At 46.1% G+C, this 24,452-nt stretch overlaps 1 protein-coding gene across 5 annotated transcripts in view; it reads left to right on the top strand.

The window, feature by feature from the left end:
* NKTR (natural killer cell triggering receptor) overlaps positions 1–24,452 on the top strand; it is a 492,868-nt gene that overhangs the window by 443,170 nt on the left and 25,246 nt on the right. For 4 of the 5 annotated variants that reach the window (XM_086941096.1, XM_086941094.1, XM_086941097.1 and 1 more), the window contains one exon: positions 15,197–15,289. In XM_086941096.1, the coding sequence (XP_086797222.1) occupies positions 15,197–15,289 (93 nt within the window). The remainder of the gene's footprint in view (positions 1–15,196; positions 15,290–24,452) is intronic. The other variant, XM_086941095.1, reaches the window with a different exon arrangement.

The following is a 24,452-nucleotide window of genomic DNA, read 5'->3' as shown; positions in this document are numbered from 1 at the left end:
CAGTAATGTGAATGTTGGAGCGATTGCAGGCATGGGGGTACCTTTCAAAATACAGGCTACATTTGGCTCGTTCTGATTACAGGAGCCGTGTAATTGGATATGTCTACAACATTAATGAATGATCCGGTGTTTCAGTGCTTTCTTCACCATTCAAATAAACTTCTTTTCCCTCCCTAAGGCATCTATATGTAAATGAAAGCGACCAAGCTTCATGGAGATAAGAACTTCCAAGTGGCTCGTATCTACCAATGTCAAAGTACTTCATACAGCCCTTAAACTCGAACAGTGGGAACGGGAGAGTTAATAAACCGTGAATAAGCCACGTTGCAGTATTGGCCTCTGCCACAGAAAACGGTAAAGGCTCCAACCTCTCAATGTGTAACATAGAAAAAGAAGTATCTTTCATCGACAATAAGCGCTGCTTGTCAGTCAAATTAAACAGGGCAAACAATGACCAGTATTCATGTAATGCCATGGCACTTTTCCGGCCTTACGGGTCTGCAATGTCCATGCAAACTGCATAATAGAACGCAATTGATTTTGACCGTGGTACAAAACAGACACTTCATCTTGCACAATATCTACAACAGATGACACAATATTATCTAATTTGTAAATGCGGTAATAGAGCGTGTTTATGCTGTTATCTACAACTGCTAGCACTTTTTCTAAATTAGCTTGATCTATAGCTCTAAGGCGGGTAGCCGCCTCCATCTGGGATGTTTTCCAGAATTCGTTATAAACAGCATTTATCCATCTTTTAGGTCTACCTTTAGCCGGGCCTTTTATAAAATCATTCAGATAAACATCGCCAGTCAGTTTAGATAAATGCAGTTTAACTGACGCCAAGGTAGAATGTCTGAGCCAATTCTGACATATTTGCCTACAGAATAGGTAGTCACAGAATGGCCACTCTCAAAACGGGGATCCACCCTGACCTGTGTAAAGCCATGAGCTAAACCCAGAAAACAATGCTGGCATGAGTCAGCACTTCTGTGCCATAACAACCAGCCTTCGGGATCGAAACTGGATATGTTAAAGGAGGAATTCCATAACAGAGTTTGTAACTCTCTCATGGAAAATGTAGTAGTATTGCCCCAACCGGAATATTCCTCTAAGTCAGGAAAATAAGGCGCATTTAATCATTTAGCAGTAGCCAATCCAAAGCATGTTGTCTGTGAAATTGTAGAATTCAAATACAAAATATGGTTCGGGATGAGGCATGCACGGTGCAAAGCCTCAGTGCCTTGCACTTGCCAGCTTTTAGAACCCCAAACTGATTTAAGGTCAATGGTATCCTTCCACAACTCTTAGCCCCCAACAGTTAACTGGTCTAGAAAGGACTTCGAATACAATAATTTAGCATCGGCAAGTCTAACTTTGGATGTGGACTTTCCAGTCATTTTAAAATAAAATGCATTGGGATTAGACTGATTAAAATCTGTAAAGTAAGTGAACCTTTTCAAAAAGGAAGCAGAACTGCCTTGTATAGGAGCTGGACAGTGATCCCACTGGGTATAATTTACAGTGAGTCTACCGGTATTAGTTTTAATCAGGTAGTGATTGCCAAAATGTTGATAACAATACAAATCACCGTATTTAGCAGACTCCAAATACAAATCTTCAGCATCAAAGGCAGCATAATATTTCAAATCAGAAAACAATGATTCTACAGCCTGAACATCCCGATCATCAGAACGTATATTTTGTTTAACTACATCCCCCATATACACTCTAATTACATTAGGGACATTTATAACCTCAGTGGGCCCATGGATTTGAAATCGAACAGCATCCCATAAATCCCTTCTAAGACAGGCAGGCAATGATATTAACAAAAGCCAAGTCTCTCTTCAATCGTTGTGATGAGGAATGGGGGGCTAATGTTCCATTGATATGTTGAATGCTTGTTCTCTCCTCGACATAGTGTGCATTGACGAGACGGAAAAAACAAAACACAAAACCAATTGACATAAAAAGGTAAATCGAAAAAAGCACCATCCAAATATAGGTCCAAGGGGGAATCAAAAAATGTTTTTTAAGTAGTCTTGCCAGAACAGAAATCTTTGAAGGCTTTTTTGATTTGTGGGAATCAGTGTCGAATGAAAATCTGGATTCTGTAGCTAAGTGAGTTTGCAAATCATGCATCGATAAGTCAGTTGAGTAAGTGTAGTCAGTTTCATCATGTTGAGTACCAGGCAGTGTACTCAATAAAGGACTGGAAATAGCAGGCATCTCGAGAGCAACATCAGGCACAGGATTGGAAACCGGGGCCAAAACAGAATTTCTCAAAATCGAAGGACATGAGACTGCCGGTGTCATACTAAGAAGAATCGGCCACTCTGTGTATCTTGGCTTTGTTAATGGAGAGATACCTGTTCTCCTTACAACCTGGAAGTGGTGGTAAAATGACTGTTCTTGTGCCCTTCACACCAAGCACTGGAACCGGAGCTCGATAAGAGGGACCAAATTCTTTCTTGTTTTCGATCTTCTCACGAACCAGTTCTCCAACTTGGGGTAGCCAGCCAACTACCGGGATCTGCAACGCATCATCCGAGGTGGAGGGCAAATGTTCCTTTGCAAGACTGTCTCTTGTCTTTTGTAGATCCTGTAAAACATTGCAATGTTCATCTACGTCAAAGGAGGCAGCAATAGCCACGAGTCTAGACCGACAAGGTCCGGGACATACATCTTGATACCAAAGAGCATCTCGTATGGGGTCCGCCCACCCAGAGACCTTCTAGGGAGAATATTAAGAGCAGCCTGCACGCTATTGAGGTGGGCCAGCCAGTTCCTGCCAGTGCCTATAACTCAAGCTGTCCAAGACTGCTTTAAATCTCTGTTCATCTGTTCCACAACACTATTACCCTATGGTATGGAGACGAAAACTTGACTTGTACCCTCAACGAAGTTATGGCATCCTTATACGCCTTAGAGGCGAAAGCCGGACCCTGATCCGAATGGAAGGTACCACAGACAAAAATCCCTACAAAGACACGAAAGTCTCTAATGGCAGTCCATGAATCAGCGCTGCGGTGTGGCCAGACCCACACAAAGCGTGTGTATGAATCAACTGCCACTAAGATGTACTTATACGCAGTATCAGAAGAAAAAGGACTGCCGTGATCTAAATAAACACACCCAAGCGGTTTATTAGATATGTACAACTGTGTCTGGGGCGGACGCGCAGCAGTCGAAGGCTTAATCTGCTGGCAAATGTCACATTGGAGCACATAATCACGTGTCTGTTTGTACAGCCCCCGCCACCAGAAAAGTTGTTGTAACTGAGCTACTGTAGCTGAAACGTCCGCATGCGCAGACGCAACACTTTCATGGGCTGCGCTAATCAGTACGGGCCTGCGGGCCGCGTTGGGAATTAACCTCTCACCAACGTCAGGTATTTTCACATAAGGAACTTTATCAGGACTTAAGTGGTATGTATACTTCGAAGGGAATCCTTTAGGATATTTACTCCCCTTCTCAGTTGCAGCAACAGCTGCCAAGATATCATCATCAATCTTACTTTTGGAATGTGTAACTGCCGCAACCAAATATGCCGATACTGCTGATATTGCTGCCCCATCGGCAAGCGAATTGCCAACATCGTGGACTCCTATGCGCTTATGACCGAGAGTGTGAATCACAAACACGCGGGGCAACTGCTCTTTAAGCTCAGCCACTCGGACCCAAATCATTTTACGTTTTATTGTGCTACCCTTGGAATCAAGAAAATCATTCTGAATCCAAAAGAACAGGTTTTCATTGTAAGACTGGACACAGTAGTAAGAATCTCTCACAATAAGAGTTGTCACACTAGGATCAGCGTACTCCAATGCAAGCATCAGGGCACGAAGCTCTGCCAATTGTGCGGTGCAGTCCCTTAGAGTCTGCGTGTGCACGACTCTGGACTTGAACTCATCATTCACCATGGCACCTACCACAATGGCGCAAGCGGAAACGTATGCATGCTTCGACCCATGCGCAACCTGCGCTGAACCATCAGTGTATATGATGCAATGGAAATCCTCCAAAGGCCGCATAGCCAAAGGCACAGGATGAACAAACTCGTACTGCAAAAACTCCTGCGACTGTAAGGAGGCATCAAAAATATACGTGTCATCCGGAGATGTCAATGATGCTGCCCATTGTATCCACCGTGGGTGCAAACTTTAGAATTTGGTACACTGGCTTTCGTCACTGCCTCTAATGCAGGAAACGGGGTAACAACCAACATGCGTTTTCGCTGCGACAGTGCACGTTCCTTAAGAATCGCGATTTGCACTGCTGTCAAAACTTTTTCCACAGAGGAATACCGCATTTCAGCCGAAGTGTACAAGTGTGTCTTGTAAGCAATAAGTACTGTGTCTCCTTCGTTAAAATTAAGGTACGTAAAACCCACCGCCCCAGGGATGATTCTTATCACCAAGTTGGTGTGGTTGTCACGAGTCAGTAAGAATGTAGATTCTAGTAGATCAGCCTGCAAAGATTGCAAAATAGCTGAATGTTCTGGCAGCCAGCAAGATTTGGTAAAAGTAGGTTGTATCAAAGCATACAAAGGCTTGATACGCTGGGCATATTTGGGAATATAAGTACGCCCGAAATTCAAATATCCAAGCAAGGACTGTCATTTTTTCAGAGTTGTAGGAGCCCGCAGTTGTGCGCATTTCTCCAGGAAGTAAGGAGCCAATCCTCGACCTTCATTGCTGAGGTCATAGCCCAGGAACAACACTGTGTACTCTGCAATGTGAGACTTTGCAAAGTTGAACTTGTAACCAAAGTTCGCAAAGTTACAAATTATGCGGTCAACGCTACACAGATGCGCCCAAAGCTCGTAGTCTGAGATATGTCATCCACATACGAACACGCATCTGTGTCTATCCTCTCTAAGAGAGAGACAATACGGGCTGCAAACACGCCTGGACTATTCTTATAGCCCATCGCTAAGCGTTTAAATTGGCACTGTTTGCCGCCGCAGGTAAAACTGGTCCATTGGGAACTCAGTCCATCCAAATTGTGGGCAATAAAACAGTTGGATATGTCAAGCGTGGTTTTAAACCATTAACGCACAAGACCATCCACAAGAGCAGAGCCGTGAGTATTCTGTACTGCACAGGTACGGCAATGCGAGTTTAAATGCCGGTAATCCAAAACCAAACGGTACAAGCAGTCAGGCTTGGTCACAGTAAAAAGAGGGTTATTCATCGGTGACACACAAGTTTCAATCACACCTTGATATTCCAATTGTTCAAGGATTACCGCGACGGAAGCCTTAGCTTCACATCGGATGGGAAGTTGAGGCTGTGGCATAGACCGCAAAGGAATCTCGTGGTGTGGGAAAATTTATCCCATACAACACTGTGTACGGTACAGAGCCGGCGCAAGAGCCTTAGCCCACTCTTCTGCAAAATTCAGCGCATGCTCTTTCGAGACTGTGTGGGCGAAACTAGGGAGGATTACCTTCTCCCCTCTCAGAGCTGCGAGCACAAAAGGTGGGGGCCAGTCAGCCTCCGCTAACAAAATGTTATATGTAGTCGTAAGATTTTCCCAAAATACCCCTTTGATGGTAAGTTGTATGTCACCTTTAATTAAAAGGACTAGGTTATAAAGTCTATCAGGGGGAGCTACTCTAGTATAAGCTGATGAAGCTTTTCCTCCACTCCCACTGATTCAAGTATAGTCAGGAAGTTCATGCAAGCTACGCACATCCTCATCCTTGTGGCTCCAACATGGGCCAAACAGTCCTGGTTCTCTACCACGCTGATGTCTTTTATCCAACACGAGAATCTCCCCAAGAGGCTGGACCTTCTCACTCAGAACCTGGGTAAAGTCAGGCAACCAGCCCCTTGCAGCTCCACCTAGCGATTTGGCTCCTGAAGTCAGTGTTTGGTTACCTTGGACATACCTAGAGAGGCATACAGACCTACCACACACATCTGCTACCCTGCAAAGTGGAAATGATTTGCGCATTACTGTACTCAAAACAGCATTAATTCACTTACCCCTGCCGTGCTGTAGATTATTTATCTCTTTCATCTTCAAAAGTCAGGTTTGGTCGGGGCGTGGCCACGGAGGCAAACCAGATGGCTGCCACTGCATGAAGCTCCGCCGGCCGGGCTTCCATTTAAACATGTAACCCCCCCCCCATTTTCGAGCCTACAAAACGTTTCCATCCTGCAGTGGACCCGATTTGGCTCCTTCTGACGCCCGCGCGGTGCCCGAGGACGGCGGGAGACGCGAGAACGGCAGAGGGAATCGAGGGCCCTCGGCGTAATCCCTATTGCGTCTGGCTGGACGGTGAGTGCCTCGCTTGTTGTGCCCCTGCTGTTCTCTGCGCCCGCTTGCAGCTCTTGGTTTGCCCTGCCTCTCTCCCCACCTCCTTTCCGGGTCGGGCTTTGCTGCTCTGGGCTCCGGAGGCGCGCTAGCGGCTCTCAGGCTTTCGGCGCGGTCACGGGCCGGGGCCTTGGGTGGCGGCCCTGCCTGTTGGGATCGGGATCTGCGGGCTGCAGGGGTTTGTGGAGGCGGTAGCAAGCGCGGCAGGTGCTGGCACCCCCCCTGCTTAATGGCGGCCCCGCCCTGGTGTCTCGCTGTCCCTTTCCCCGCCAAGACGCTCCTGCCTTCATCTGCCCTCATTGAGTGAACGGGCTGCCGTGCCCAGGAGCGCTCCCTGGCCGACCGTGGGGCTTGATTTGGCGATCTCCCTGCCACTGACTAACCACCGCCCATTGCATAGCTTAATGCTGGTACAGGGGTGACCTTGGTGCTTCGCCTGGGGTCGCGTGGTGGCGAATCTGCTACCCTTGGATGAGGAGCCATTTTGGCGTCACTGGCCATACACTACAGGTCCAGCCGCGAATTCCACTGCTTCCATTTGATCCCACAATGAGACTCTGTGCTACATGCGACCCCATACCAGCTACAAGGTGGACCGCGGTCACGACCGCGGAGTTCATTTGCCTTTTTGCTGGTGCCCCCACGACATGATATTGCCTACTTTGCGCCTGTTGATCCCTTGTTCGTTCACTCGCATATGATAGCGTGCCTTCCTCCACTGGTATTTGATCCCTCCTTGTTGTCCGGGATCGTCGTCCTCTGCCACGTTGCTTCCTCAACGCTGCTTGTTTCCCCTTGACTCACACCATGGGGAAAAGGGATCCAAACCATCGCAAACTCAGCTTTGACAAAGCTTCCCTCCTTCCAACGGATGCCCCTCCGGGTTCCTCCACGGGCGCGGTGGAGTCTGCTGAACGAGAGGATGCAAACTCTTTGGTCACTGCCGCGATGAGTGAGATGAGGGCGGGCTTCAAGTGGTTGGACGGCCGGTTCGATAGTCTTCAACAAAAATTGGCGGACATGGGTTCCAAGGTCCAGGCCCACGACCGAAGGCAGCACTTTGTCCTTTTTTCCGGACTTTACCTTTATGATCCAAGAGGCGCGTCGTAAATATAATGGTGTCAAGGCCGCGCTCCGAAACTTGGGCCTCAAGTATGGTATGCTATACCCAGCACGGCTAAAAGTGAAGGTTGCCGGCAGGTTCCGAATTTTTGACACACCCACGGAGGCGCAGGAGTTTTGCCAGCACTACAAGACGCAGGGGTCAAGTGCGGCTTCTGCATCTGGTTCGCTTTCACCGCTCCATGGCGATTCACAAAACAGAGTAGACCTCTTCACGGACCCAGGAACTGGCTGATTACACATTATTGCATATCCGTTCGCTTTATTCTTGGAGTTGCATGATTATGTCCATGATAGATTTATTCTTATTTTGACTTACGGGTTGCCTGTCAGGCGTGGCGTTGCTGCCCCTCATGGCGGATGCCTTTGCGTCTTTGCTTTTTGGGGGGTTGTTTGTAATTGTTTATTTGTTCCTTGAATGGTCAGTGTCAAGTAACTATTGCATTCTTTTGTATGATTGCAATGGGTTTGCCTCTATGGGGTTGATGTGAGGCTGGGTGGGGTGTGGAGGGTGGGTTTTTTTTGTTTATTTATATTTGCGATTGTTACATCATTTCTCATGCAATTGAGTTGGAGTGGCACACGATCCAGACTATTTCTGTTCTCGTTCGTTAGATGGCCAAGTTAGGCCTTCAACTCGGCCCTTACGGGCTTTCACTGATGTCCTGGAACGTTCGGGGGCTGAACAATACTAGAATACTAGAAAGCGTACACAAGTTTTCAATTATATCACTAGACACGGGATTGACATTGTTTTTTTTTACTGGAAACACACTTTGCCTCCTCTGACTCTTGTCAAGTTGCTAAAAGTTGGGGTACCCATCGTTTTTTTTCCAATTACAGCAGATATTCAAGAGGGGTAGCCATAATGTTACACAAGCGAGTGCCATTTGCTTTGTCCAACAGTATCATGGACAAAGAGGGTCGTTACCTAATAGTCACGGGTACACTTATAGGATACAAGGTCACATTGGTGGGGAGCTATGGCCCCAATTCCGATACTCCTTCTTTTTTCCAAGATCTACAAGTGCAGCTCCTCACGCTCGATCCTGGATTAATGATCGTTGGAGGGGATTTTAATTTATTGATGAATCCCAGTAGGGACAGTACTTCCTCCTCCCCTGATATCAAAGCTAGATCCCGTTCAGTCCTGCTCGACATATGCACAGACCTCTCACTAATTGACATTGAGGCACTGCTTCACCCACGACTTCCTGATTATACTCCTCACTCTGGGTTTCATAACACCTGGACCAGGATTGATTATTGGCTCCTTTCCCCAGGGATTGCTGGTTGAGTCGAGGACCTTCTGACTCTCCCGCGCACACTATCAGACCACTCTCCAATAGTTCTTAAACTGAAGATCCCCAGGTTGGGTGGATACGAGAGGCAGTGGCGATTTCCTGGGAGGGAACTGACTGACCCCATATTTACTGAGGAAATTCGGCAGGCCGTTGAAGAATATTTCGATCTTAACACTGGGTCTGTGGAGTCTTGGACTGTTCTTTGGGAGCGGTTCAAGGCAACTATTCGTGGCGTCTGCATCGCCAAGCATGTCGGTGCATTAAAAGACATCCATTCCACACTGTCACGTGTTGAAAGAGATATTGCTGCACTAGATAGAGAGCTCTTACAGAACCCATCAGATGACAAAGAAGCTAGACGCCTGTTGTTACTGATGGAGTTTAGAGAGGAGGCAGATAGAGAACTGAGGTTCCTGACCAAACAGTACACGGCACGGCAGTACGGGGAGGGTGACAGACCCGGTAAACTATTGTTACAGCTGCTTCGGCCCCCTTACCATTCGTCTTATATCACAGAGATTGTGGGTCCGCAGGGAGATGTGCTTCGTTCCACGCCAGAGATATGCAACACCTTCCTGTCCTATCATAAAAAACTCTACACATCCACACTAACAGGGGACTTTAACGAGATTGCTATGGTCTATCTGGAAAAATACATGCAGGAATTTTTAGCTACACCCATCACTCAGGACAGCATAGTTAAAGCCATTAAGGCATTGAGGGGTTCCTCAGCTCCGGGCCTGGACGGCTTCTCTGCCGACTTCTATAAGGCCTACAAAGAGGCTTTAGTCCCGCGATTGGTGGAAGTGTACGCTGAGACACTCGAGACGGGCTGTCTGCCTCCCATGTTCAGAGAAGCGGTCATCATTCTCCTTCCCAAGCCAGGCAGAGACGCCAAATTATGCAGTTCTTACAGACCTCTATCTTTATTAAATCTCGACTACAAGATCTTGGCTAAGGTTATCGCCGTCCGTCTTTCATTGCTGATGGAGCTCAGTCTGGATTTGTCCCACAACGCTCCACTTCTTTGAATCTGAGGACCCTGTTCTCTGTTTTGCATCGAATAGATCCATCCACACCGGCCGCCGCAATCCTTCTTGACGCTGAGAAAGCGTTTGACTCTTTGGAGTGGCCCTTCTTTCTGTCCATCATGAGACGCATTGGCATGCCGGACTGTTTTGTCTCGACAGTGGCATTATTATACACCGCACCCACGGCCAGACTGCGCCTCAATGGCACCATTACCGAGCAGTTCTCCTTGTCTCGCGGCACACGTCAGGGATGCCCCCTGTCCCCGCTACTCTTCATCTTGGCGATGGACCCTTTGGTCTGCCATTTTCAAGAAAAACACCTACACCGGGGGCTCCAGTTCCGTACTGGCCCTCTTTTGATATCTTTATAAGCGGATGACACGATCTTATATGTTAGAATGCCTCACATTAATTTGGAACCTCTTATTCTGGAAATAAGTTGTTTTGTTAAATTTTCTGGGCTCCGCATTAATTGGCATAAATCTGTCATTTTTCCTCTCACCTCTAGCACCACAATGTGGGATTGCTCTTTTCCTCTTGAACGGAGTCACAACTCAGTCAAATATCTGGGGGTTCATATCCATTTGGACACAGTTGCTATCATTAGACTAAATTATAGTAATGTGCTGGATTTTTTGGAGAGCCAGATTGAAAAATGGATCCGTCTTCCTCTGTCAATGGCCGGGAGGATTGCCATAATCAAAATGGTTGTACTTCCTCGAATTTTATATCTTTTTAATAACATCCCGAATCCTCTCACTGAGATTTTTTTCTCCCAACTGCGTTCATTGTTATTGAGATTAGTTTGGGGTGACAAAAATCCATGTGTATCCTGGCGGGTTCTAACCCTCACATATGAAAGGGGTGGCTTTGGTGTTCCTGATTTTTATATTTATTTTCTGGTTGCTCAATGCTCATATGCACATTCCTGGTTCCACCCTGATGCCCGTATTTTATATTTGAAACCCAAAGCGGATTTGGTCCTGCCTGGACTGCTTTCCACTGTGCTTCCTGGGGGTTTCCCTCGTGACCCGCAGGATATACAGGCCTTCTCGTCTACCTGTTGGGCCTGGGATAGAGTGCGCGGACTGGAACAATTGTATTCTCTTGCCCTTCCTTTGCCCAATGCTTCTTTGCTCCCAATTACTGGGGAAACAGTAGTCAAACACACGTTAGCTAAATTCCACATCCACACCACACCATTGGTGACCTTTTCCCTGAGGGGCATGCTTTCTCTGCGGCTGAAGACCAACGTTTCTCTGACAGCTCATTCATGGACTTCTTTGTTTTGACAAGATTACGATCCATGATGCGTGCAGTGTTTCCCACATTCCCACTCGCTCCCGAGGCAGCCCCACCGCTCACACTCATCATCCAACACCAACCGGGAACGCACCTGGTTTCCAAATTATATAGAATGTGCAGTGCCTCGCTTCCCACTCTAGAGACCAAAGTGCGCGCGGCATGGGAAGTGGATTTGGGAAAACCCATATCAGACGATCAATGGGCACAGTGCTGCCGTGTCACGAAAGAAGTGTCCCAAAACACCAGACACAAACTCATCCATTTTGAATTCCTCCGCAGGCTTTATCACACCCCAGCACTTTCACACAAAATAGACTCTAATCGCCCTCACCAGTGCCCCAAATGTAAGGCCCCCTATGCTGACTTCGCTCACCTCTCTTGGACCTGTCCCCTTTTACATGATTATTGGTCCCAGGTACACCATACTTTTAGCGACATGTTGGGTCTGGACTTGATCCCCACCCCCGAAATAGCGTTGCTGGGATATGTCTCCAACTTCCCACGCACCGTTCGTAAACTCGCAGCATTAGGATTCCTGCTGGCAAAGAGGGAAGTTGCGTTACTCTGGTGTGACAGACGGCCTCCACGAGTGAAGGCATAGCTCAGGAGTATGGCTTTTTGCAATGTTAATTACGTTGAATACTCGCATCTGGTCCCCGGTCCGTCCCGTCCCATCGATATTTGGGGGCCATACCGCTCCTACATTGCCAGGATCGCAGCTGATCAGCAGTCTCGGCTGGAGAGCCACATAGTCCCGGAGGGAGTGGGCTGAGAGGTCGAGCATGTTTATAATTTTGCACTTGTGTCTTATTTGTTGATGGCCCTTTCCATTGCCCCCTGGTGCCCGCCATTCGAATGGTAAAATCATGTGAGATGTTGTTCCACTGTGACTGTATATGCCTTTGTTTTATTGTCTTTGTTATTCCCATCATCCCATGTGATATTCCACACTGCAATTGTATATTCGATGCTAAAGCGAATCGTTTTTCAGCGCCTGAACACAACTATGGTGTATATTGTGTGTTTTGTGAGCTTATTATCCTTCTCCGACTCTGTTTATATGCCAGAATATGTAACATAAGATATTTCAATGTCTTATTATTTTGAAAATGATAAATAAAGTTAAAAAAAAAAGTCAGGTTTGGTCAATACCTTAATCAGCTTACACCTAGCGGCTACTGCAGCTTACATGCAAAACAGGGAACGTTACTCTCTCTCCAAAATCCCGGTTATCAAAGCCTTCTTGGAAGGCCTCAAATAGGTCGTTCCAACCAGGGCCCTCCCTGCCTTTTCTCAGGACACTCACCACCTCTTCCCAGGACAATCCCACCCCTTCCCAGGACCTTAACATTGACCTTACAAGACAATTCACCCCATGCATTCATGCTGTTTTCAATTTCTGTCATAGAAGTTCGTTTATTTATCACAATTACTTCAGGTAGGTGCTTCAAGAAGGATAAATTGGTTCTCAGAACCAACCCTAAGTTTTTGCCCACGGTGGTCTTTGCATTCTACCCCAACCAGTCTAATCAGCTCCCAGTCTTCTTACCTCAACCTGTTTCAGTAGCTGAAAGAGCACTCCACACTCTAGACATTAAACGTGCTCTCATGTATTATATTGACAGAGCGAAACTTTATCATAACACACAGCAGTTATCTGTAGTCTTCTCCAAACCCCATAAAGGACATTCCATTTCAAAGGCAAGAATAGCCAGGTGGATCATAAAGTGCACCCAAATCTATTATAATGAAGCTAAAAGAACCCTACCCTCCCATCCCAACCACTTTTCAGTCTCTAACAGAATGCTAATATGGCTTTCCTTGGAAATACCTCTGTAGCTGACATCTGTAAAGCTGCCACTCAGTCCACCCTTCGCACAGTCACAAAACAATGTGTGAACGTGCTATGAAGGGAAAAGGCTAGAGTTGGTTAGGCTGTCCTTAGAACATTGTTTCAAACCTCTGCTCCATCCACTGGCTAGCTACTGCTTACAGTAAGACTGCTTTTCACTCTGCAAAGCATGTGTATCTACATGCACATGCTACAAACAGAGAATGTTACCCTGGAAGCATCTGTTTGTTGGATGTAGTTCTGTAGGATCATGCGCGCACACACTCTTCCCGAAAGCCAGTGACAGACGCAAACATTTTGATTTTTTTCCTTTCAATACATTTCCTTCTGCTTTCATAGTCCCTGGTCTGTTCTATACACACTACTACTTATTTACACTCACCCTTTGGACAAAAAACAATATAACAATGGAGTCTGTGCCCATGCAGATTATCCCAAAAGGAAAAGTCACAGAGAACTTGTGACTCAAAAGACTTCTTGAAAGAAAAACAACTTGCCACATCGAGCCCATGAGTACATGGCATGAGTATGCACAACACACATATCTACAGCACTACATGCAACAAACAGATGCTTACAGGGTAAGTGGCTCAATTGTTAGAGCAGCAGACCCTGATGCAGAGGTCTGGCCCGGGACCAGGGTTCAATTCCTGCCTCGGCGGGTCCTGGGCTCAATTTCCTCGGACCTGATAATTCTCGCCTCAGTGCCTATTCTAATCATGGGTCCCACTCTGCAACTCTGGGCAATAGCTTGCTTAATCTCCACAACGGCCCCAACAGCGCTGGGATGCCTGGCTTCACCTTGGGAGTGCCCAGGAGTGGACATTTCACAGGGAAAAGCCAGGAAGGGTTCCACAGCGGTATGCATTACAGTACCAGGACATCCCAGTTGGGGTATTGGTGTGCTTTACAAGTACAAATTGCAATTACAAGTAACATATTCCTTCATTGTACACTGATTTACTTGTTTTTTTTTGTTCTAATTTCTATTTCAAGAAGAGTCGCTGGTTTGTCCAACCTTAATTAACAAGGTGGATAGTTAAAGCTTGGCAGATGCAGGATAATTTTGTCCACCCTAGAGTGCGCACATGACAATACACTGTAAGTAGGGCAGACTGCGCTGACTATTTTTGGCAGCTGTCCCAAGTGTTTGGAGATTGGTTCCTGTATGGGATTGAACCAAATCTCCTACAAGATTTGTGATCCTCCTTGCAAATTGAGTATTGCATTCGATAAGTCATCATCTAAAGCCCCATCCTTCTGATATTGATCTTTAGTAACCTGTTGATCTAGTTTCAAGGCCTCAATCTTTGCAGGCAAATCTTTCCTGTTCTTTGTAAAGAAAGAAAAGGTTGGCTTCCCCAGTGTTAAAAAGAAGAGTAGGGCAAGCGTTCATGGATTACTACTGTGTGTGTTCAGCACTCCAATCTTCATCCTTGTCCTCTGTCAGTACTTGGGAGGTGGTTTCTTGTATCACATGTTCTGCATAGTTATCGTCAAGAAAAGGATGGTGCCCATTGTTAATAAGAGTAGTAGACAAGGGTTCATGTATTCCTCCTTTAAGTGCAGTCTCCTTCACATGTCCTCTGCCGGTAGTTGAGAGGCAGTTTCCAGTATTATATGTACTTGTCAAGCTTGCTCAGTCAAAGTGTAGGTGTCTTTGGTGACTTTTTAACACATGTGCCAGCAAAGTACATCTTTATGGTACTTAGATGCTATATGACTCCGATCCTAATCTCTGGAAGGCTGATCTCATAGTGACACTGTTTCCAAAGAGAATTGAGCATGAACTTTTTAACCTGAAGCTTGTTTATCTGATACTTACCCCCCCCCCCTCCCCCACACCGTCCTATTAGAGAAGCTCCTACATGTTAGAAATACAATTGAGTTGGCATACAAGGAAGTTGTTCTATTTTTTGACTGTTCTGGTTTTCTTCTCATTTGCACTCTCCTCTTATTAAAACCCCATCTTCACCCCTTTATGCCATTTCCTACCTCTATGATCTGTCAAGCATATTTTAGGGAATACATTCATAGAAAATATTATTCCTGAATTTAAAATGTATGGCACCAGCCAGGTCCAGCTAATGTCAGAAGGGTTTGCAATTGAGCAGTTTCTCTTCCTTCTGCCTTGTGGTAGGCCACCTATTAGTAATAGTTGTTGGTCTATGACTAGGAAGACCTGTGCCATCACAAAGCTGTTTTTGTGTATTTTATGTAATCTGTTTTCTCTCAAATTGTATTTCTCCTAGAAGCAGATCCTACACATACGACAGCTACAGTAGGAGTAGGAGCCGAAGCAAGAGGAGTTACAGCAGATCGCGCAGTTATGATGGACATTCCAGGTATTTTCTGGCTAATTTTTTAAAAATATATATAATATACAGCAAATTGTTTGCTTTTAGATTTTCACGGTTTGGACCGTTAAAAATCTAGGCTTTCTTCTACTTTCAGTCTGCTTGAGAACAAAGGACTCTCCAAAACTAACTAGGCTTCCCATTTGCCCAGCTAGAATTTACCCCTGCTTAGGGTCCCTCCACAGTGTCCTCTGTAATACAGTACGTATCTATTTGGCCATCTGTGGCCTTTTTTTGGCCCTTTCGAAAAACTGAAGCAACTCTTCTCAGTAATTCTACATTCAGATCTCTGAACTGTTGGAATGGCTCCCCTCCAGTGAGGAAGGTGTTCCATGCACCGCTTAGCTAGAAATGTTGATTCTAAACAAGCCAATATTGTGATTGACCCTAGTCTACTTTTGCTGCCCCCTATTTGCCATAAATATTGACCCTTCAGAGATGGTCTTGCTTTTGAGTGGACTTCAAAATAAGCTCTATAGCACCAGCTATATCCAGGGATGTTTGGCCAGTACCATGACATTGAAATGTACTATCTAAAGCTGGGACTAAGTTTACAACATAGGAAACCTCTGCTTTGATACCTGTCCACTCAAAGGAGAACTTTTGGGAAGATGAGCAACAAGGATGTGGAGGACAAGAGAAACCTCAGCTGGCTTGAGTCCGTGTGGAAGATTACACAAAATTATCCTGTCTAGGATCCTGTGGAGAAGTGTGGCTCACGGTGTAGAGCAGGCAGACCCGGAAGCTGAGGTCAGACCCGGGACCAGGGTTCAATTCCCGACGTGGCAGGGTCTTGAGCTCAAATGTCCACGGACTCGATAATTCTCGCTTCGGTGCCTGCTCTAATCATGGGTTCTCACTATGCAACTCTGGGCATTAAGCTTGCTTAATCTCCACAACAGCCCCCCTGCGGCGGGATGCCTGGCTTTCACCTTGGGGATGCCCTGTAGGGGCTATCTCACAGGGAAAAGCCAGGACGGGTTCCCAATGCAAGCGCCGGGAAACCTCCGGGTAGCTGTGCGCTCAATAAATGTAATAATAATAATAATAACCTTAAGAGCCTTCAGTCGGTCTGGTGATTGTAGCCAGTCCTAACAACGTCCCAAGTACCTTAAGGATGATGAATTGTGTGGTCATGGAGCCACTGTGCTTTTAGGTGAGCCTGTATTGCCTTTGACTTGCTTGAATTTGTGAAAGCCTGTATTATTGTGTTGTCAGCCAGAAAATATTAATACAGGAATTTTGATGTTTTTGTTTTTTTTAAACGTTTTTTTTGGGTAAGTTTGTTAGCTGAGGCTGGTCGATCTGTTTTCCAGAATCGCTATTTAAAGATGCAGCAAAAATGCAACCCATTACCAGTGCTGGTTGCAAGGAGAACTGATGGGTCTGTAATGTGTGTTATTTTACATGAGAGCCTTGAGAAAAGTTTGACGCAACCATCTGTTGTTGAAATATGTTCTCTCTACGCCTCCAAGGTTGGATTTCCTTTGGTGGGCCTATGCTGTGTTCCAATTAGAACATTGACTGTTAGGACCATTTAAAATAATAACTGTTACATTTGCCTTCTTATCTGTTGCCCGTAACACCTACCACTGAGTACTCTGGAACTTTGACTTTGGTAACATTTTCTTTTGGCAACCACAGTTCTTTCATTTGATTTGCTTTTGAAGGGTTTTTGAGTCACAATTCTCTACTAGACTCATGCTGTGCATTATTCCACCATCTACTGCTTTGGTCCAGAAATGTTTACAACAAAATGTTTTTTAGAGTGAGCATCCACCAAGGTGGCGCTATGGAAGACCTTATGGCAAACTCATTGCGATTTTCACCAGGAGGCCCATAGAAATGAATGGGAAAGTATTCCTTAATTGTGAATTCGCAATTTGCGAATTTGCAATTAAGGAATATCAAGAAATCGCTAAAAAATTGCAATTTTCTTGATACATACCAATTAGCGATTCTGAAATAGCGATTTCTTAAAAATCGCTATTACAGAATCGCTAATTGGTATCTTGATACATATGGCCCATATGGCAGAGGGCACGCAAAAACTAGGGAAACCTAGGGCAGAGGGGCACGAAAAACAAGGGAAACATAGGGCAGAAGGGCACGCAAAAACGAGGGGAACATAGGGCAGACGGGCACGAAAAACGAGGGAAACAGGACCGAAGTGCACGAAAAACGAGGGGAACATAGGGCAGAAGGGCACGCAAAAACGAGGGAAACATAGGGCAGAGGGGCACGAAAAACAAGGGAAACATAGGGCAGAAGTGCACAAAAAACGAGGGAAACATATTCTGGCGTTTTTCTAAACGCTTCTGATCAGCTTCCCACATTGATGATTTTTGGGAAATCTCATTATTTATGCGCAGGTATGGCACGAGGGAAACATAGGGCATATTTTATACAGATGTGCTGATGTCTCCTAGGTGAGGGAATGAATTGGGGTGCGGCAGTTGTGGACCAAAGTTCTGCCCAAACACCCGGCAGTTCTTGGTCGTCACTGTGAGGTCTTTGTAGATGTGAGAACGTCTAATAGACAGAAACAGGCCATTGAACACTGGGAGAAAGAAGGTACACACTAGAATGTGCAAGGGAAAGGTATTCATATAACTGACACAGGCAAAGAACAATTATTTAAGTGGCTTCGTACAGCAGCAGCACACAATAGAAACGCAGCTGTATAAAATAATACATCAAATAAAGCATTACAAATCGGCGGAGATTAAACAAATGACAACTCACATTTTGAAGGTTTCTGAAGGGCACGCAAAAACGAGGGAAACATAGTGCAGAAGGGCAGGCACAAACGAGATCTCAAGAAATAGAACACCAGCCTAGTGGACACTTACCGATTGCAAAGGATGTCCACAGGGTAACGACACAGGCACAAATGGCTGCAGACACGGTGGACAACACAATATATACCCCCCACCAACCCATTCATTGACAAGATTTGTAACAGTGTGAAACATCGCGTTGTCATGTCGCGCGATGTAATGTCGCCGATGTGACACGCGATCCTAGTCCATGGCCGCGTTTGCGTCGCAACGACGTGCGATGACTAAATGGCCGGTGTAATTGCATTTACGATGCATTGGCCGCGATGCGAACGCCCGCGAGGAAGTTGCGGCCGATGGATCGGCATACAACCGATAAGCATCTTCTCTCTTAATAAAGACCATATGTCTGAAGACTGTTAAGCTTGCTTGCTGTTCAAACCAGACTTTAATACATCAAGAACATTATTTTGGCACTTTGCAGTGAGATGAAGTCATCAGGGAATCCGTGCTTTTACACAAGAGATTGGCTCCAACCATGAAAGCAATTACTTTCACCTCCGGAGAGGAGCATATTATAATTCCGATTTGTAGTGGCATGTTGAGGCAGAGGAGGCTCAATGAGATCATAATATCCATTTCGACCTTGAGGAAATTGTTTTTTTATTGCAGAGAAGTACAAGAATGACTACCTAAAAAATGTACTGCCTCCCAAAAGTAAAGAACAAAAGCCCACAGTGCCTCGAAAGATTCTTCAGAACAGCTTGTAAATGTCAATCCGTCCTATTTGTTTGTTGGTGGTGTTTTTATTTTTAAGAAAATAGTGAATAGAAAAAAGCTTTTACCTTGATAATAGCATCCAACAAAGGGAAATCAGAAAATAGTTCTCCCACTGGTTCCACACGGAGAGCCACTGATAGGGGAAAGTCAAAAGACCTCAACTTCACTTTTACAGATAATCAAGATAGAATCAAGAAGTTCAAGAGGGAGAGGCCTTTGAAGCACAGAAGAAAATCTTGAAGGCATAAGCTTCAAAGAGTTAGTATGATCTCTCTATCGAAAAATGAACAGCAAATTGAGAGATCTACAAACTCAATACTTTGAATAGCAGACAGCAACCAGTTATTCTGTAATGGCGATGAGGGCCGTGCAAATGAGGGGGGGTCGTTTCTTATGATTCATCCATTAGGTGAATTGGGCATAGTAGAATACCTTAGCAAACTATGCCACAAAGACAGATCATCAAACTGGATTTATTTAGTGCTGCTAATCACCTGATAGGTTATCCATGCGCTTGCAGGTCTCAGACTCATTTGAACTGCCAGGTTTTGAGTGCTCCTTGGAAGTCCAGGAGAGAGGGGTTCGTTCGTAGCTGTGTAGGGAGGCTCTTTCAGGTCTTAGCCTTGATGAAGATCTTCCATAGCATGCACAGGGTGAGGGAGATGGCATTTATCTGTGATTTCATGGTGAGTTGGTTATCTATGATGATTCTGAGGTTTCTGTCGTGGTCTTTGGGAATGTCTTTGCATGTCCCAGGTCTGATGGCCACTATGCGTCGGTCCAAAGGATGGTGGTTGTTTTTGCAAAAGATCGGTATTTCCGTCTTGTCGATGTTCAGCTTCAGGTAGTTGTTCCTAATCCAGTCGGTGACGTTTGTCATGCATCTGTGGAAGCTGGTAGTGGTAGGGGCGTCGGTGAGTGAGAGAATCAGCTGGGTGTCATCTGTGTAGTATATCATGTTCAGTCTGTGGGATCTGATGATGTTGCCCAGTGACGTCATGTAGACTTTGAAGTGAGTGGGACATAGGGTTGAACCATGCGGTACACCCCAGACTATTTCCGTGAGTTCGTAGGTGTAGGGTGTATTAGGGGATCCCCTGAGTTCTTCTGGTGAGGAAGAAGGCTATCCATCTGAGTGCTTCTCCTTGGATACCAATGTGGTGAAGTCTATTGATCAGCATGTGGTGTGATATTTATTTATTTATAAAGTTTTATATAGCGCGAACTGTCGAAGGCAGCCAGGAGGTCGAAGAGAATTAGAGCTGCTGTTTCTCCTCGGTCGAGGATGGTTCGGATGTAGTTGGCTGCAGTCAGGGCAGTTTCTATGCTATGATTGCTGCAGATGGCGAATTGGGGAGGCATTGATTGACTAGTTCTAGTTGAGGCGTTGTGAGTTGCCTGTTGATGGCTAGCAGGTAAAGTCGCTGGTCATTTTTGTGTTTGTTTGGATTTGCGGAGAGTTGCTTGAAAAGTGGTCTGACTTCTGCATGTTTCTAGGTGTTCGGAAAAGTTGCGGTGGTGATTGAGGTTTTGAGCAGAGTGATGAGCTCCTGACCAATCTTTTGGTTTTCAAGGTTGAAAATGTGGTGCAGGCAAGGATCTGTGTGGGCTCCCAAGTGGATGGACTTCAAGATGGAGGTGGTGTATTTGGTGGAGAGGTGGTTCCAGGTGGTCAGTCTGTGGCTCGTCTCCATTGCAGTGGGAACGAGTCTGTCGAGCAAGTCAATGGATGCAATCTTTCCGTGGAATCAGTCGTCGCGGTTGTTGCTCAGCACCTGTCAGGGTGTAATGGTGTTTTAGCTAGCAGCCAGGTTGGAGAATTTCTCAATGATCTTGAATAACTCCTTGCTGGTTTACATGCATGTAGCTAGGGCTGTTTTCTTTATGGCCCTCATCAGGATGTGGTAAATGTTGAGGGAGCTTCTGAAGGCTGCTACGTCTGCGGTGTTCTTGCTGGAGTGCCATCTCCAAGCGAGCTGTTCCCTTTCCCGCTTTTTTGTTCTTGTGTGTACCTGCTGGCCTTTTTTGGGTAATCTTTTCAGCTTGTTGTTGTTGATGGGAGTGATTCTGTCAGCACAGTTCGTGACTCAGTCGTTGAAGTAATTAATTCCCTGTTGCAAATTAGTAGCGGTTGCTTGGGTGGAGGTGTGGAGGGCGTTCATCCAGCTGGTCTCTGAGATTTTTCCCCCGTTACGGTGGGGGGAGGCGCTGTCTGTCTTGGGGGTGGCAGTGCGGGAACGGGAGATGGTGAAGTAGACGATGGATTGATCGGTCCATATGAGTTCTGTGGCGATCTGGGTCAGTCTGACTCTTTTTATGCTGTCAATGAGGTGGGAGGTGTTGTGGTCTCTTGGGTTGCCTGTGTGGAAGCTGAGGTCACCAATGTGAAAACTGAGGTTGCAAAGGAAGACGTAGTCCTTCGAGTCCAGGACTAGGAGTGCGATGAAGTCTGCGAGGAAGTACCTCTTTTGACATGGTTAGGCCTCTAATTTATACCTGGAACATGATGTGGGTTCGATTGAAAGGGCACAAGGTCCCTGACAACCAGGTCCCCTGTGCCAGAGCTCCTTCCCTAAAACTAAACCACGATTGGCACAAATCCAGCCCCCCCCTCCTGAAGTCCCTAGTAAACGCTACCCCTGGTACCTAGGGTATGGGGACTGAAGAGGGTCCCCTAGGGACCCTTCACCAAGGCCATGCTATCTGCACTGAAGCCTGCATGCATTGGTGCAGACAAAGTCGACATGGCACACTGCCTGTGTGCCATGTCAAAGTAGCACTACCTAAGGTGTAGGTAAGTCACCCCTCTAGCAGGCTTTACAAGCCCTAAGGCAGGATGCACAATATCTCAGGTGTGGGCTTATCTGCATTAGCAGATATGCCCCTACAATGTTTGACTATTCTTAATATTGTAAGTGCCAGGGAAGCCATAGAGAGTGTATGGGCTGGTAACTCAACAACTCGAGTTCCCCAGCACCATGATGGCTTCACTCAACTCAGTAGTGTTTGTACCAAACCTTTCCTCTTAATAAACACACACTGATGGCAGTGTTGGGCTTATTAAAAGATGTACTCAGAGGGCACCTCCGAGGTGCCCTGGAAAACCTACTTACCCTGGTGTGGTCTCTGACTGGCTTTAGGCAGCCAGCCACCACCAGACTTGTTTCTGGACCCCTGGGTCAAGACCCCATGCTCTCAGAGGCCAGAAACAAAGCCCATCCTGGGTGCAGAGTATCGCACCTCCTCCCCCAGTATGAGCACAGTGCTAGAGAGGGAAGCTTCTGGGGGCGTCGGACCAGGTCATAGAGGTTCAAGTAGATACGGCGACACCCCGATGTCGGTCGGAGCCGAACGTGCACCTTTTAGACCCTGCAGTTCCCGCATCTTCTCCCTTGCACTCCGGAGTCTGTGCCGTCTCTGTTGCTGTTTCCCTAGTGTTGCAAGACACCAGGGACGTCTGCTCTTGGTTGGTCATGTTCAGCCTCTTATGGAGGTTCCTTGGGTTGCATTAGGTGAGGACATTGGTCTGCAACCCTCCCCTGTTTCTGACCTGCTTTCTCAGCCACAAATGGTGACTGAGGCTAGTGCATCTTATGTAGAAGTTGTGAAGAAAGCTGCTAGTACCTTGCATTTACAACTTCCTTCAGTAACTTTGTCATCTGATCCCTTAGTGGATCTACTTCATCTGGGTGTGACCTGTGTTGAACCTTCTACTGCCCTCTGGGGTGTCGCTGTATGATATTTTGCTTGGAACTTTGACTAGGCCAGTTGATTGTGTCATTTCCCATCGCCATTATCCTTCTCAGGACAACCCTGTCTGTCTTTCTCGACATACTACCAATAAGGGTCTTGTGGTGCAAGCTGCTACGGCTTTGCCGTACCGGATCCAGATGTTTCTCCCTTGCTTCCACCAGGTAGAGGATCCAGTTGGTTGGATTTGTGTGGCCAAAATATCTTTTCTTCTGCTGTTTCGACCTTATGGTCATTTACACGTCTTGTGCCTTGGGCAGAGCTTCTTACGCTTTATGGGACTCTTTTGTCCATCTGCTTCGCTCTCTTCCTGAAGGGTTCAGGCCTGACCTCCTTCACTTAATGCAAGATGGCCGTGATATGGCAAGGTTTACCATTGTCTGCTATGGACACCACTGATTCTGTTGGTAGAGCTATGGCTAGGTCTGTTGCTCTTGGGAGACACGCTTGGTTGCGGGAGTCGAATTTTCTTGACACTGTTCGAGAGACTTTAACAGATATAGCTTTTGATGGTGTCCGTTTTTTTGACAGCCATGCAGATTCTGCGCTACAACTTCTCTTGGCTGGTCTCTTGTACCGTGGTGCCTTCCTTTTGGGAAGATCGTTCATGTTAATATCTATGCATGTATCAGCGTTGTTGGTCTCTCTATTGATAGAGCTACTTTGAAGTGTCTTTTGCTTTTCTTTTGTATAGTCACGGTCGTGGATCTTTAGGTTAGGTTCCAGGCTTAATTCATGCCTCTATTATTGTTGCACTTTGTAGTGTTCTAGTATTAAGCACTGCTTCTCCCTTATTGCTGAATGCTTGTGTCCGTATTTACTTATTTTGCTCTCCGGATTGTCTTTCTGGCCGCATAGCCATTTTTAGTTCTCCTTGTTACTCTATAAATACGTTCATGTATTCTTTTATTTTACTCTGATGAGGATTGCCTTCCCTGCCCTTGCATCTGACAGGTGCCTCCATGTTAGATTAGGAAGCTCACCTGGAGGATCTCGAGATCAGAGGCCTCTGATTTCCGGAAGAACAGGTTGTTCACATCAAATTGTTGGAACTGCAGGCAATTCAGCTGGCGCTCAAAGCCTTCGTCTCCTCCTCCTCCAAGGTTGGTTCGTCCAGATATTGATGGACAACACAATGGTGATGTGCTTTGTGTGCAAGTGTTAAGACTGTAGTCTTGGGCACACCACCAAAGGATCTTGTTAACCACCGATCCACTAGCATGGTCTCTGAATGTTAAAGCTGACAGTCTGAACAACCGTTATCTTGCTGATCAGTTGTGGCAACTTCTGCTGAAGGTAGTCCAGGACATCTTCGCCCAGTGGGGCACTCCTCGAGGGAACCTGTTTGCCTCATCGGACAATGTTCAATGCCACCAATTCTATGCCCTCCAGTATAAATTAAGGGAAGCGTTTGGGGGCACATTTCAGTTAAAATTGAATTTTCTGCTGTACTACGTATTTACTTCCTTGTCCTTGATTCCCTGGTTCATTCGGAAGATGCTCCAAAACCGAGCCCAAGTTTTTCTCATCATCCCAAATTAGTCATAGGGGATTGTGCGATTAGTACTGTTGAGGGTTATTTTGCTGCACTGTTGATGTTTCTCTGTCTGCCAGACCAGTCATCCCAAATCCCCCATTCTGATGTGTGTTCTGAAGGGTTTAACACATCTTTATCCTCCAACCCTCTTTTGTTGTTTCCCAGTGGGTCCTTAATTTAGTTTTAACTTTTCTGATGAGAACTTTCTGCACAGTTCCAGAACTGGATGATCAGCTCTTCATAGGATACTGTTGTGCCGGGAAGGGCAAGCCGTTGCAGAAAAGGCCTCTCTCAGGGTAGATCA

The sequence above is a fragment of the Lissotriton vulgaris genome, chromosome 10 (assembly GCF_964263255.1).
Source record: "Lissotriton vulgaris chromosome 10, aLisVul1.2, whole genome shotgun sequence".
Lineage (NCBI taxonomy): Eukaryota > Metazoa > Chordata > Amphibia > Caudata > Salamandridae > Lissotriton > Lissotriton vulgaris.
Note: the sequence above shows the minus strand (reverse complement) of the source record. Positions and strands in the feature narration are given on the sequence as shown.